This window comes from Podarcis filfolensis, assembly GCF_964270895.1.
Source record: "Podarcis filfolensis genome assembly, chromosome: 4".
Lineage (NCBI taxonomy): Eukaryota > Metazoa > Chordata > Lepidosauria > Squamata > Lacertidae > Podarcis > Podarcis filfolensis.
In genome coordinates this window covers 98559014-98574861 of record NC_139607.1, presented here as the reverse complement: position 1 = coordinate 98574861, position 15848 = coordinate 98559014, and the positions used below count along the sequence as shown (strand labels likewise).

The window sequence follows — 15848 nt, the reverse complement described above, 5'->3', positions numbered from 1 at the left end:
GTTTTCTATTTCAACAGGATTCAGTTCCATGTCATGTTGCTGCTGTGTGCAAAAGGTGCTTTCAAGATAATCTTATTTCACTGCCGGAATGGCCTGGGAATAGCCCAAACATGAACCCAATCAGAAATCTATGGAGCCAACTAAAGAAACTTGTTAGTCAGAAGCAACCCAGCAATAAAGCCCAATTAACAGAGACAATAATTGAGTCTTGGTTTGGCATTCTTACAGCTGCAGAACTAAAAACTTGGTTCACTTCATGGAAAGGCGTTGTAAGGCCGTAATGAAAGCTAAAGGTTACCAATGGTTACCAAAGGTTTCACATTTTTTCTTTATGACTGCTGTTCTAATAAATACTCCTTCATAAAAGTCATTGCATTACATTTTTCATTAAATTATCTTTCCATTGCTGTATAATTTTATGGTATTACTCCACACAAAAGTGGTGTTATGAGACATCAAACCTCAGAAATACACTTTTCACAAAAGATTTCCACAAGTTTGGCCACTAGTATAAGTTGTTAATTTTAAAGTTAATGTTCTTTTTCTATGGGATCAGATTATTATTATTTATGTTTCATGATTATATACGCGTTGGAAGCCGCTCAGAGTGGCTGGGGCAACCCAGACATATGGGCAGGATAGAAATAATAATTAGTATTATTATCACAGTGTTACCTCGATTTAAGAACAGTCCTGTTCCAGAAAAGATTAAGTTTGTTACCCTAGGTACCACTGTATTACTCTTGTTATTACTATTATTGTTGTTGTTGTTAAGTTTGTAAACCGAGGTACCACTGTATTACTATTACTATCATCATCATCATCATCACTGCTACTACTACCTTAAATTCAATAAGCCCAGGTCTTCTCTGGGATGAATTTTGTTTGGCCCAGTCATGGCATCCCCTCCATCTCCAATGTCCGTCGTCTCTTTGGTCAACCCAAGACTGACAGGAGCAAAAACAAAACCAGAAAACCTGAAGCTACTTATCTTTCCTAACAATTCTGAAGCTGACATTTAAGATTGCCTCAGAAGTTCAGACCAGCCCAATCCTGGTAGAAAAAGGAATAATTTGAGAAAGATTGTTCAAAGAAAAAACTGTAATTTACTCTTTATTGTGGGGGTGTTAGGTTCCCAGGTGTTATGGGGGCGCTGTTGAGCTCTGTGAAAATAGATGAGGTTGGTCACATTGAGGTATTTTTTGAATTTCCAGGCAGATATGACGATCCCACAGGGAGGCTTACCAAGAGAGGCTACGATCCCACAATTCTCCTCCATGACGTCCTTATGCAGAGCTCTCTGCTCAGGATCCAGCAACGCCCACTCCTCGTCCGTGAAACGAACAACGACATCTTCAAAGCACACTGGACCCTAAAAGAAAAGGGAAATGTCCTCCTCTGAGACAGCAGAAATATGATCTGCTCCACAATGCTCTGTTGTTTCCTTCCTGTTAATTGTAGTGTTGTTTCAATAGGATTGCTTTGGTGCACATTTTAATTCTGGATGCTTACCGTGTTTTTCGCTCCATAGGGTGCACATTTCCCCCCTTAAAAACTATGGGGAGAAGTCTGTGCGTCCTATGGAGCGAATGTGTGGTCCTGAGGCTTCCCCCTCCAGCCCCTCCAAGCTCAGGGCGCAGCGGAGAGGCTGCGTGCAGTTTGCCCACTGTCCCGTGAGCCGCTCTTGGGGGCTGGCTGGGAAAACCCCGGGCTTCCCCCTTCAGCCCCGAGGCCAGCTGTTTCTGCCCCTCCCCCAGCTGACTGTAATTTAAGCAAAGGGAGAGCCGCTTGCACACGTGTAAGCAGCTCTTACTCTGCTGGCTTTACAATGAGCCGGAAGGATGGGGATAGCCCCTTCCGCCCCTCCCCCAGCTTACTGTGCCGGTAATTCCCGGAATTTCCTCCTTTTGCTCTGGTTCCACGAGGCAAGGCAGCTGCCCTCACAGACATCCTCTCTCTTCCTTCCTTCTCTCCCTCCCTCCCTCTTTCACCTTAAATAAAATATTAGAGGGGGGCAGTTAAGCCCCACCTCACATACAATTCAGCCTTTCTCAACCTGTGGGTCCCCAGATGTTGAACTACAACTCCCATCACCCCTAGGTAGCAAGGCCAGAGCTCAGGGAAGATGGGAGTTGAGGAATGATAGGAGTTGTAGTCCAACATCATCTGGGGACCCACAGGTTGAGCTCTCCCTCTCCCTCTCCCTCCCTCCCTTCCTTCCCTCCCTCCCTCCCTCCCTCTTCCAACTTGAATAAAATATTGGGGGGAGGCAGTTAAGCGCTCAATGGTAAACACTGGAGATACTGTACTGTACATTACTGACAGTTCCTTAATCACTGTATTTTCTTGCAGAAAACCTCCCCCATTCTGATAAGGATGATAAAGCAGAAAAGACTAGCATATAAGATTCCTTTTAAACTAGAGGTAGTAAAATACGCTAAGGAGCATGGAAACTGAGCAGCAGAGAGACATTTTGGACCACCTCCAACTGAAAAAATGATAAGACAGTGGAGGAAACAGGAGGATCAGCTTGAAAAAGCAGATAGAAGTAAGCACACATTTTGTGGAAATGCTACAAAGTAGCCACAGATGGACATTGCCATGAAAGAATGGATCACCAATCACCGGAATAATGGCTTTGTAGTCTCTACAAAAATGATAATATATGAAGCCAAAAGCATTGCTTTAGAGAAAGGCATTCATGATTTTACTGGCTCACCATCATGGTGCTACAGATTTATGACGCGATGTGGCCTTGCTATGCGCACCAAAACTAGAATGGCACAAAAAATGCCAGAAGAATATGAATCTAAGATTCTGTCTTTTCATAAATTTGTAATTGATGCTAGGAAGAGAAATGGATTTGAAATTGGCCACATTGGGAATATGGATGAAGTCCTGCTAATCTTTGATGTGCCATCTAATAGGACTGTTGATCTGAAAGGTGCCAAAACTATCGCCATGAAAACCTCTGGACATGAGAAAACCCATTACACGGTTGTGTTGTCTTGCTGTGCAGATGGCACCAAATTGCCACCCATGTTAATTTTCAAAAGGAAAACATTTCCAAAAGAAGTGATTCCACGAGGAATTATTTGTACATGTTCATGAGAAAGAATGGATTGACGAAAATGGAATGAGAGTATGGGTTGAAAAAGTGTGGTCCAAACGTCCTGGACCACGCTTTTGAAAAAACCTGCCTTATTAGTACTTGACCAGTTTAGAGCACATATTAGCGAAACTACAAAAAAGTGCTTTAAAGAAGTGAAGACTCATCTAGCTGTAATTCCTGGAGGTCTTACCAGCCAGTTGCAACCTCTCGACGTTTCCATCAACAAGCCATTTAAGGTCTTTATGCGAGAAGAGTGGAACAAATGGATGGCTAATGGTAATCATGATCTAACACCCACTGGACAAATGAAGAGGCCCACTATCACTCAAGTTTGTGAATGGGTGAAAACATCATGGCACTCGGTGAAGGAGGAAATTGTTGTCCAGTCATTCAAAAAATGTTGCATTAGCAATGCTTTGGGTGGAAACGAAGATGGTATTTTACATGAAGACAGCGAAGAAAGTGATGTCAGTGATTGTGAGCAACTGAGCTTCATAAATTCTGACTCTAGCAGCGATGAGTTCTTGGGGTTCACAGAAGACTAGAAGAGTACTCAAACCTTAAAGTCTCTCTTCATTTGTTAATGACAGTGGTGGTGGTTCTTAATGCCACTGTTGACTGCTGATCACTTTACATGGCTGTAATATGATTCTGATATACTGGTTGTTTATTAAATACAGTAGTTTATACAACGTTTGATTCAGAATATTTTTTTCTTGTTTTCCTGCTCTAAAAACTAGGTGTGTCCTATGCTCGGGTGTCTCCTATAGAGCGAAAAATACGGTATTTTATTCTGCTTTTTAATTATGGGTATTCGTCATTGTGCAAATAGGTGGTACTCCACCTTGTGTTTTCCAATTCATTCTGCCTACGCAAGCATTCCAGTTTCCCCAAGGGAAGGATCCACTTTCTCCTTTCCTCATGAGCTGTTCTAGGGAGTTCCCTCCCAATGCCCTAGAGCCAAATTCAAGGGGTTCATGGGGGCATGGAGGGGGGAGCAATGGGGGGCAGGCCCCATTTTGTAGTGGATGGGGCTGGTTAGGTGAATCCAGGCCACTATTTGTTCACATTTGTCCACCGCTTAGAAACCAATTTTAGCATTCACTGCTCAATCTTGTATAAGGTTACCAGATTTTTTTCAAGCAATCTGGGGACATTAAGTATAAATAAATAAATAAATAAATAATACTACATGTGTGGGACGTTGATGCTGCAGCGATGGAGGTGGCAGAGGGGCGGCCACCACCTTGACCTCAACCGCCACGGTTCCCCTTCCTCCGAGGCTTCTATCTCCTTTCTCCATGAGCCTGGGTAGCCCCTGAGTTGTTGGTTCTTCGGTGGTGGTGGTGATGGGGAAGCGCTGCGTGGTGGGTCAGGCATGGAAGGAGAAGAAGGAAGGCCAAGAGCAGCCGCAAGGCTCGGGCAGCGCGATGCCTCCCTTCTCATCAGAGCAGCCCCAATTCCATTCCTACTTGCATGCTAGCAGGAGGGAGCGTAGATCCCTTAGCTGCGAAGGAAGGCTTTACACTGCCTTTCGGAGCAGCCCCATCCCAACTGCTACTTGCGTGCAAGCAGGAGGGGGCAGGGATCTCTCACGCAGCTCTGGGCTGCTGAGTCTGCCACTGCTGCGTTTCCCGGGGACATTAGATGAAATCTGGGGACATGCCAGGGATGGTATTTGTCCGCAGACTTATTCACAAATCCGAGGACAGTCCCTGGGAAAAGGGGACGTCTGGTAACCGAAGTCAAGAAATAAAATAAGACTGTTTTGAATGGCCATCTGTCTCTAGCATGATCTAGCAGAGATTCCTGCAATGAACGGGGTCTCCTGGCTCTGAGAGACAAGCAGGGAGGGTGGCTTCTGGAAAAAGAAGAGGGAGCCACCGGAAATGACCGGCAGAATCCGCGACCAGGGAGAAAAGTCAGCAGAAGAAGATTGGAAGAAATTTAAGGAATACCTACAGAAATATTATAAAACTAATGAACTTTGAAAAGATGTTGGTTTGAACTTTGGTGGTCTCCAGCTGTTATGATAAAGATAATGGGGATTATAATTGTTTTTGTTACTAAATTTAAAAAAGTTGAGTGGAAAATAAGGTGATATTTTAAAAGGAATGTTAAGAGATTAGGATTTGCTGAACTAACAAATTGAACTAGAGAACAAGAAGGGGAGGTATGAGGAAGTCAAAGAAATATGTGATTGAAAATTGTTATTGATACTGAATTGTTTTTAATTTTTTTCTTTTTCTTTTTCGTTTTGTCCTTATTTAAAATTGGAAAATTTAATAAATATTCATTTAAAAAAAAAGGAAAAAGAAGAGGGAGCCATCGGTGGCTCTTCCTTATCCTGACTCACCTCTGCCTCTCGACCTTCCTCTCCCACTCGCCTCCTTCCTCTTCTGCCTCTGATTCTGCACTGCATTCTGCCACAGAGTCTCCCAGCTCACTAAGCCCTCTAACCCCTTCAGCTTCTGACACCTCCTCTTCCCAGGCTTCTCCCTCTTCCCCCTCTGACCACCCATTCTTCTTCTACCTCCACTTCTTTGGATCTCAGCCATCTTCCTTCCTGGTTCCCCAGCTGTATCCTTCCACCATTCCTCTGTCCCCAACCAGTCCATGACATTGCTCCATCCCTCAGCCTCTGTCCCCACACGGCATCTTCCCCTGACCTGATCTGGTTCCACAGCCGCTGCTTCCCTTCTGCCCCCATGAAAAGACGGATCAGGAGGTCTTGCCGGCATCATTCTGTCACCTGCAAGAGATAAAAGGTAAACAGGATGCCAGGAGTGTCTGCTTCTCTCACAGGTGAAACAGGGCATCTCTAACTGCAGATGGGCCGTTGAGAAAGCCATACCTACTGAGAGCATTTGGACGTTTGTGCCCATTTCATATGTTGGTTGTGCAGAAATACATCTCCCCTCCTCTGGACCCTTCTTCCCAACTGTCTCCCCGCAAAACAAGATGAAAAGAACCCTCAGATGACTTGGAAAACCAACAGAATGAGACCAAACGGAGAAAAACCACCTTCCTCCTTACCCAGTGGCCTCTCTCTGGTGTCCAACGGAGGCCTCTCTGCCTCACAGGAATCCAGGTCCATTTCTGCAAAGAGATCCTTTCCCTGAAAATAAACAAGGATTCAAAACAGAGAATGGGGAGAAATATTAGACAGAGAATGACAAAGACTTGAAGGGTGTGAGATCTCATTCCATAGATGCTTTCCCAGAAAACGGATGGGCCATCAGCAGACCATTATGGGATGTTCTCTGTCCTGCTTGGAGCCCCTTGGGAGTATCCAGACGAAAGTCTCTCTCACCTGCTTTCTCTCCTCTGCCTGACTCAGGAGGAAACCTTCGGCCAGGGCCACCGCCTGGGAACTGGTCTCCTCTCCACATTCCCTCACCCAGCTCTCCATCTCCGGGGGAAGGACAGCCAGGAACTGCTCCAAGATCACCAGGTCCAGCATCTCAGCTTTCGTGTGCCTTTCTGGCTTCAGCTACTGGTGGCAAAAGTGGTAGAGTCGGCTGCCAACCTCTCGGGGTCCTTTGGCCTCCTGGCAGCAGAACTGCCTCAACTGCTGGCTCTGCACCTTTGAGCAGAGGGTGTCTTCCTCACCCAGGATCTTCTGCACTGGGATTTCCCAGAATCCCCCACTGCTCCCAGTTTGGCTGGCATGGCCTCTTCCTGCTTCAGGGCCAGCTGAATCTTGTTGATCCATTTGTGCTCTCAGGAAGCCTTTGAGAGATCGGAAGGAACCCTTTGGTCTTCTGACAAGTTCTGTCCATCTTAATGAGAGGCTCTAGCAAATCCTACAAAGCAAATACATTGTTCTGTTACAGAATTTGTAGGATGTGGAGGATGTGGTCCTGGGATGCCATGCTCTGGGTGTGAGGGGATTGCTGCAGTGGCCTCCGTGGGGAGCTGCCCTTGGAGACGACTGGGAAACTGGTCCACAATGCAGCAGTCAGACTATGGGCTGGGATCCCTCTCTTTGTTCCTGGCCTTCCTCTCCCACCTTTCCTTCCTTCCTTCCTTCCTCCACGTGGTGGTTTCTTTGGGGGGGGATGCTAGTTCACCTCCTAGTCCAGCTTTGGAAAACCATTTGCACATGTTTCCTCTGTTGTGCAATGAGGCTGAGCGATGTCACACAGAGTTAAAGTGCCAGGGACTCCTTTGTTTAAAGAAGGGATATTTTTTCTGAAAGGGGGGGCGGAGGGCCATCTGAGTTTGGGATCCTCTGATCTCCAGGAAGGAGAGCGTGGCAGACCTGGCCCCTCCCTGATCAGGCCCCCCAGGCATCCTCCCCTGCTGCAGCCCTGGGACCCCCCCCCGTCTCCCCACTGCACCCTCTGGGGGGAGAGAGAGGAGACTCACCAGATCCCAGGAGGGGACAGCGAGGCAGCCCTTGCAGGAGAGACCCCAAAGCAAGGAAAGGACTGGGGAGGGAGGGGCCTTGGCTCTGGAGCACCTGGCCCTTTCTTGCTTCCTGGCCTCTCTAGGAAGGCAGCTCACTTCTCTTTAACCCTTGCCAAGCCGAGTCCCTCCAGCTCAGCCCTCTCTCGCTTGGCAGAACCTCAGATTTCTATTATTTTTTATGGATTTAGGGGGACAGCTGCCCCCCTGGCTATGCCAATGCCCAGATATCCTTTTGGGGGTGAGGCTCTTGGCTGGACTCTGAGCATCTCCCTCCCTTGGCCAGAAACCAGAGGAAGAGCTTGCAGGGAAAAGGGCTTTGCAGGAGGCAAGGAAGCTCCTCCTAGAATTCAGGAGTGGAGAGATAGGAGGGGATCCCAGGGTCATCTAGTCCAACCCCCAGCAATGCAGGAATCTCAGTTAAAGCATCCATGGCAGATGGCCGCCCGATCTCTGCTCAGAAACCTCCAAGGAAGGAGAGTCCACCATCTCCCAAGGGAGACCTTTCCCTGCCCATCTGCTCTTAGATGTCCCTCAAGGCAGCGGGTCCTGAGTTCTAGCCCTGCTGAAACAATCGCACTGGCTACCAAGGAGGAACCCAGCGAAGTTCAAAATAAATAAATCCTATTCTCATCATAAATGAGTAATACTTTCTTACGCATGCTTTTTATGCTAATATACAAAAGTATGCCATTTCCCTTTCCAGAAATGCTTAATTGCTAATTGAATGGACTGAAAATGGATTGTTGTTATTTTTATGTTTAAAATTTGATGGACTATTGTATTTTAATATTTTGTTGGAAGCCGCCCAGAGTGGCTGGTAAAATCCGACGGGCGGGGTATTATTTGTTTGTTTGTTTATTAGATTGATCAAGTGAGTGTTCTCCTTTCGAAAGAGGCAGGTGGAATCTCCACGCTTGCTAATAGCATAACATTGAAAGGCTAGGGAAATATGGGGAGCCCTAGAGCATCTGCTTGGCATGCAGAATGTCCCAGGGTGAACCCCTGACATCTGCAAGGGCTGGACGAAATCCCTGCCTGAAACTCTGGGGAGCTGCTGCCAGTCAGTGTAGACCAGGGGTCCACAAACTATGTCCCATGGGCCGAATCCAGCCTGCCAGGGTCGTGAATCTGGCCTGCATGGCCATTTCAGAACCCGCCAAGTGTCTGAGGCTTAAGGCATCTCGCCATCCGCTCAGTCCTTGCGTCGCACTGTGGTAAACGCCGCAGGCGTGGTGGCGGCTCTACCAATGGAAGGCCAGCGGGTTTCGCCCAGGGATGGCGAAGTGTTGTCTTTTGGCTTGAAGAGCGAAACTGAGGTTGGCGGAGGAAGGCAGACTTGGGTCAATTTGGTTTCGTTACGTAGACGTTTACTTTAAAGGTGGGAGAAGGAAGTATAGTCCTATTTTTGTGCGGTCTTTCCACTCATGTGGTTTACATGCTCTGAAAGCTGGGATCTATTTTGATACTTAAATTTTAAAAGGGTGGAGTGGAACTGGATATTGACCATCTTGTTAGCCTGGGGCAGGGGTCAGCAACCTTTTTCAGCCGTGGGCCGGTCCACCGTCCCTCAGAGCATATAGGGGGCCAGATTATATGGGGGGGTGAACGAATTCCTATGCCCCACAAATAACCCAGAGAGGCATTTTAAATAAAAGGACACATTCTACTCATATAAAAGAATCCTGATTCCAGAATTGTCCGCGGGCCATATTGAGAAGATGATTGGGCTGCATCTGGCCCCAAGGCCTTAGCTTGCCTACCCCTGGCCTGGGGAGCCATATTCTGGTTGAAGGAGGTCAGGATTTGCCCCCAAGGCCTGGGGAGTCCCTCCTCCCCTGCAGTAGGGCTTGGAATCCAGGAGAAAACACTTGGAATAGCCTTGCCAGGTGCTCAGGGAGGGACTCACCTGTCCCCATGTCCTTCTCTTTGCAGATGTGCTGCAGTTGTACATCCCTCCCCCAGAGGTGAGTATTGGAGAGAACCAGAGCAGGGACTCACACCTGCCCTCCTTGCCCCCCAATCTGCACTCTCGGAGGTGGAGAAGCCCTCCCTTCCTGAGGAACTGACTTTTGCCTTTCAGCTGCTGGAGGAAGATCAGCTGTACCTGCCAGAGGTGATTCAGAACTGCCAGGCAGCTCAGCTCAGGGGGCTCCGAACCCTGAAGTGCTCCAAGCAGGAGACGGCCAAAGCCATCCTGGTGAGTGATGGATAGTGTGGGGGACCCCCATGAGGAAGTGGGGAGGGAGGGGCTTTGGGGAAGGGGTTCTTCGTCTGCCAGTGAGGAGGACCCTACTGGCCTAGGTTCACGTATCCTGTTTGAAAGGGGAATCATCTTAGGGACTTCCTGTGAAAATCTGGGTCGGGAATGCTGTTCCGGAATTGACAAACACACAAGATGTAATCGGCTGTGCATTCACATAAACAATACTCTTCTATACATTCTTATCACAATATCAAAGGTTTATATTGCACATAAACAACACATAAATTGCAATAATATAGACTGAAGTCCCCAGTAAATCAGTTCATTCGAAAGACCAAATGTCTGCTAGTTTCTGTTCCACATACGTTCATAAAGTCCAGATTGGAGCCTACTACAGTTCCACAGTGTTGACAAGGATTTCCGGAATAATGCCTTGTTTCGCTCTCATGGGCTTCATCCGTTGCACATATTCTAAGTAATATAAATGAATATAATGTTGTAATTCAACATACTTGAACAAATTAACAAACCTGTGAATGGATAAAGTTTGTTTTACATTTGTTGTTTTAAAGGGGTCACTTAAAGAAGAAAACCTTACAGCTGCAGATTTCTGTCACCTGAAGCTAAAATAAATGCTGCGCCTGTCTATATACCGTATTTTTCGCCCTATAGGACACACTTTTTCCCCTCCAAAAATGAAGGAGAAATGTGTGTGCGTCCTTGGCTTCAGCGATAGCAACGGAGGCTTCGCATTGCTTTCTGGAGGCTTCGTGTTGCTTCGCTGAAGCCAGGAGAGTCTGCTCTTTGAGGCTAGAAGTGGGGGAAAGCAGCGCTTCCCCCCACCGCCAGCCCCACAAGCTGGGGGGAGGGACAGCGGGAAGGCGTGTGACTCCTAAGCGCTGCTCCACGACCCGGCTTTGAGGCTGGCGGTGGGGAAAAGCAGCGCCAGCCCCACAAGCTAGGTTGAAAAGCCCGCAGGAGCCGCGCACTCTTTAAAGTCCCTTCTCCCTCCTGTGGGCTTTTGCGGGAGATGGGGGAATTCCCCCACCTCATAGAAAATCCCGCAGGAGCCGTGCAGCCTTTAAAGAGCGCACCACTCTTGGGTGCTTTTCCCCAAGGAGGTAGAAGGGACTGACTGGCTGAGTAAGTCCCTTCTCCCTCCTGTGGGCTTTTGCGGGAGATGGGGGAATTCCCCCACCTCATAGAAAATCCCGCAGGAGCCGTGCAGCCTTTAAAGAGCGCACCACTCTTGGGTGCTTTTCCCCAAGGAGGGAGAAGGGACTGACTGGCTGAGTAAGTCCCTTCTCCCTCCTGTGGGCTTTTGCGGGAGATGGGGGAATTCCGCCACCTCCCGCAAAAGCAGGGAGAAGGTCTTGGAGTAGCGCCGTTTCAGTCCCTTCTCCCTCCTGGTCGAAAAGCCTGCAGGAGTCGCGCTTGGGAGGTGGGGGAATTCCACCACCTCCCGCAAAAGCAGGGAGAAGGTCTTGGAGTAGTGCACAGGCTGCGTGCAGCCTCTCCGCTGCTCCCAGAGCTACGGGGGGGGATTATATTTTTTCCTTGATTTCCCCCCCTGAAAAATAAGTTGTGGTTCACTGAAGAAACCACTGTGTTAAAAGTTCTATTATCTTGATACTTCGTATATGGCATGTACTTCTATAGCACAATTGTTTGTTGTTGTTGTTGTTTAGTCGTTTCCGACTCTTCGTGACCCCTTGGACCAGAGCATGCCAGGAACTTCTGTCTTCCACTGCCTCCCGCAGTTTGGTCAGACTCATGTTTGTAGCTTCGAAGACACTATCCAACCATCTCGTCCTCTGTCGTCCCCTTCTCCTTGTGCCCTCCATCTTTCCCAACATCAGGGTCTTTTCCAGGGAGTCTTCTCTTCTCATGAGGTGGCCAAAGTATTGGAGCCTCAGCTTCACGATCTGTCCTTCCAGTGAGCACTCAGGCCTGATTTCCTTCAGAATGGATATGTTTGATCTTCTTGCAGTCCATGGGACTCTCAAGAGTCTCCTCCAGCACCATAATTCAAAAGCATCAATTCTTCGGCGATCAGCCTTCTTTATGGTCCAGCTCTCACTTCCATACATCACTACTGGGAAAACCATAGCTTTTACTATACGGACCTTTGTTGGCAAGGTGATGTCTCTACTTTTTAAGATGCTGTCTAGGTTGGTCATTGCTTTCCTCCCAAGAAGCAGGCGTCTCTTAATTTTGTGGCTGCTGTCACCATCTGCTGTGATCATGGAGCCCAAGAAAGTAAAATCTCTCACTGCCTCCATTTCTTCTCCTTCTATTTGCCAGGAGGTGATGGGACCAGTGGCCATGATCTTTGTTTTTTTGATGTTGAGCTTCAGACCATATTTTGCACTCTCCTCTTTCACCCTCAATAAAAGGTTCTTTAATTCCTCCTCACTTTCTGCCATCAAGGTTGTGTCATCTGCATATCTGAGGTTGTTGATATTTCTTCCAGTAATCTTAATTCCGGCTAGGGATTCATCCAGCCCAGCCTTTCGCATGATGAATTCTGCATATAAGTTAAATAAGCAGGGAGACAATATACAGCCTTGTCGTACTCCTTTCCCAATTTTGAACCAGTCAGTTGTTCCATATCCAGTTCTAACTGTAGCTTCTTGTCCGACATAGAGATTTCTCAGGAGACAGATGAGGTGATGAGACACTCCCATTTATTTAAGAACTTGCAATAGTTTGCTGTGGTCGACACAGTCAAAGGCTTTTGCATAGTCAATGAAGCAGAAGTAGATGTCTTTCTGGAACTCTCTAGCTTTCTCCATAATCCAGCGCATGTTTGCAATTTGGTCTCTGCTTCCTCTGCCTCTTCTAAATCCAGCTTGCACTTCTGGGAGGTCTCGGTCCACATACTGCTTGAGCCTTCCTTGTAGAATTTTAAGCATAACCTTGCTAGCGTGTGAAATGAGTGCAATTGTGCGGTAGTTGGAGCATTCTTTAGCACTGCCTTTCTTTGGGATTGGGATGTAGACTGATCTTCTCCAATCCTCTGGCCACTGCTGAGTTTTCCAAACTTGCTGGCATATTGAGTGTAGCACCTTAACAGCATCATCTTTTAAAATTTTAAATAGTTCAGCTGGAATACCATCACTTCCACTGGCCTTGTTATTTGCAGTGCTTTCTAAGGCCCATGTGACTTCACTCTCCAGGATGTCTGGCTCAAGCTCAGCAACCCCACTACCTGGGGTGTACGAGACATCCATATCTTTCTGGTATAATTCCTCTGTGTATTCTTGCCACCTCTTCTTGATGTCTTCTGCTTCTGTTAGGTCCTTACCACTTTTGTCCTTTATTATGGCAATCTTTGAACGAAATGTTCCTTTCATATCTCCAATTTTCTTGAACAGATCTCTGGTTCTTTCCATTCTGTTGTTTTCCTCTATTTCTTTGCATTGCTCGTTTAAGTAGGCCTTCTTGTCTCTCCTTGCTATTTTTTGGAAATCTGCATTCAATTTCCTGTATCTTTCTCTATCTCCCTCGCATTTTGCTTGCCTTCTCTCCCCCGCTATTTGTAAGGCCTCATTGGACAGCCACTTTGCTTTCTTGCATTTCCTTTTCATTGGCATGGTTTTCGTTGCTGCCTCCTGTATAATGTTGCAAGCCTCCATCCATAGTTCTTCAGGCACTCTGTCTAGCAAATCTAAATCCTTAAACCTGTTCCTCACTTCCACTGTGTATTCATAAGGGATTTGATTTAGATTGTATCTTACCGGCCCAGTGGTTTTTCCTACTTTCTTCAGTTTCAGCTTGAATTTTGCTATAAGAAGCTGATGATCTGAGCCACAGTCAGCTCCAGGTCTTGTTTTTGCTGACTGTATTGAGCTTCTCCATCTTTGGCTGCAGAGAATATAATCAATCTGATTACGATGCTGCCCATCTGGTGATGTCCACGTGTAGAGTCATCTCTTGTGTTGTTGGAAAAGCGTGTTTGTGATGACCAGCTTGTTCTCTTGACAGAATTCTATTAGCCTTTGCCCTGCTTCATTTTGCTCTCCAAGGCCAAACTTGCCAGTTGTTCCTTTTATCTCTTGATTCCCTACTTTAGCATTCCAATCCCCTATAATGAGAAGAACATCCTTCTTTGGTGTCACTTCTATAAGGTCTTGTAAGTCCTCATAGAATTGGTCAATTTCAGTTTCTTCAGCACCAGTAGTTGGTGCATAAACTTGGATTACTGTTACGTTAAAAGGTCTGCCTTGGATTCGTATCAAGATCATTCTATCATTTTTGAGATTGCATCCCAGTACTGCTTTTGCCACTCTTTTGTTGACTACGAGGGCCACTCCATTTCTTTTGCGGGTTTCTTGCCCACAGTAGTAGATATGATGGTCATCCGAACTGAATTCACCCATTCAATATGATGGTCATCCGAACTGAATTTGCCCATTCCCGTCCATTTTAGTTCACTGATGCCCAGGATGTCAATATTTATTCTTGCCATCCCATTTTTGACCACATCCAACTTACCCAGGTTCATGGTTCTTACATTCCAGGTCCCTATGCGATATTTTTCTTTACAGCATTGGACTTTCCTTTCGCTTCCAGGCATATCCGCAACTGAACGTCCTTTCGGCTTTGGCCCAGCCACTTCATCAGCTCTGGATCTACTTGTACTTGTCCTCCACTCTTCCCCAGTAGCATGTTGGACGCCTTCCGACCTGAGGGGCTCATCTTCCAGCGTCATAACTTTTATATACGTCATAACTTTTATATGTCATAACAATTATAAGCACAATTGTTTATATAATTTTAATTTGTTAAACAATCTAGTGGTCGATCCACAACTCTGGTCACTGCTCAGTGAGAAAAGCTCAAGAACTCTGGGCAAAGACAATGGGTAGATCACTGGCAGGATTTTTATTACTGGGAATAGATTTGAGTCTCTTGGAAGTTCTGGCATTGTGGCTAGTTCAAGGTACTAGCACAACTTTAATTGCCACTCATCTTTTGTTGATATTAACTCATTTCCCAGTATTTTGCTATTAACATCCTAGCCGCTGTTGTCGTGTAAAGAAACACTCTTTTATTTTCATTTGGTATGCTTATTGTTAGAATATCCAATAGGAAAGCTTTGGTTTTCTTTAAAATAAATAGCATTTATTTTATTTTATTTTACTTTATTTGTGAAATAAAGTTCCCTCATTATTTTTTATCTGGAAAAAATGTTTAACTGGTAATCTATCTTTCTTACTTTTGTTTTCTTTTTATATTTTTACTTTTTTTTGTATTTTTAGCATATAATAACAGTAGTAAATACTGGTATATAGAAATGTGATCATAATACTGAAATGAATAAAATGCTAAACTCGCTAAGATAATAATAGCGAAATGAATAAAATGTGCGCAGCTTCCCAAGAAAACTCAAGGAGATTCTCCCCTTTTTGGCTTTTACCTCTTCCCTTTATAACTGTGTCTTTAAGTCCCAAAAGTCCTGCCCCCCCCCCCCCACAGGATATCCCTTCTACAGATGTCAACGCAGACCTCGTCACCACAAGACTATTCATTACCTGCAACAACAACAACAACAAAAGACACCAGAGTGGCCACAGCTAACTCTTTCCAAAGGATATAGACTGACGGGGGGGCTGACAAAGGGGGGAAAGTTGAATTGCAAGCACATTCTCTCATCTTTTAAACCTCAAGACTCTGTGCCCCAGGATTGAAAAGATATGTAAAAGATCACAATTGCCTCAAGATATGCAACTGATATTTTCCATATTTTTTGCTCTATAGGACACACCCAACCATAGGACGCACCTTGTTTTAGAGGGGGGAGACCATGGGGGAAAAATCTCCCTCTCTCTGCGCAGCGCCCCTTCAGCGAAGCGGCAGGAGAAATGGAGCCCCTTCCATTTCTCCTCCCGCTTAGCTGAAGGGGCGCTGCACCTTAGCTGAAGGGGCACCTACCCTTCAGTGAAGGCAACCCGAAGCCTCTGGAGTGCAGCGGGAGCTCCCGCCACGCTCCGGAGGCTTCAGGCGGCTATCCTTGAAGCCTGGAGAGCGAGAGAGGACAGTGCGCACCGACCCCTCTCGCTCTCCAGGCTTCAGTGAAAGCAACGTGAAGCCTCCGGAGCGTGGCAGCAGCGCTCC

The 15848-nt window shown here is 46.5% G+C and overlaps 1 protein-coding gene and 1 long non-coding RNA gene across 2 annotated transcripts in view; one reads left to right on the top strand and one right to left on the bottom strand.

Annotated features, from left to right (window-relative positions):
* Positions 1-7584, bottom strand: part of LOC310760749 (uncharacterized protein) — a 43724-nt gene extending 36140 nt beyond the window's left edge. The window contains exons 1-5 of the mRNA XM_083609879.1: positions 7484-7584; positions 6426-6918; positions 6149-6230; positions 5782-5864; positions 1246-1372 (exon numbers count right to left, since the gene is read on the bottom strand). Of these exons, the coding sequence (XP_083466005.1) occupies positions 1246-1372; positions 5782-5864; positions 6149-6230; positions 6426-6575 (442 nt within the window). The 5' untranslated portion in view covers positions 6576-6918; positions 7484-7584. The remainder of the gene's footprint in view (positions 1-1245; positions 1373-5781; positions 5865-6148; positions 6231-6425; positions 6919-7483) is intronic.
* Positions 1-15848, top strand: part of LOC310761005 — an 87442-nt gene that overhangs the window by 7127 nt on the left and 64467 nt on the right. The window lies entirely within an intron of this gene.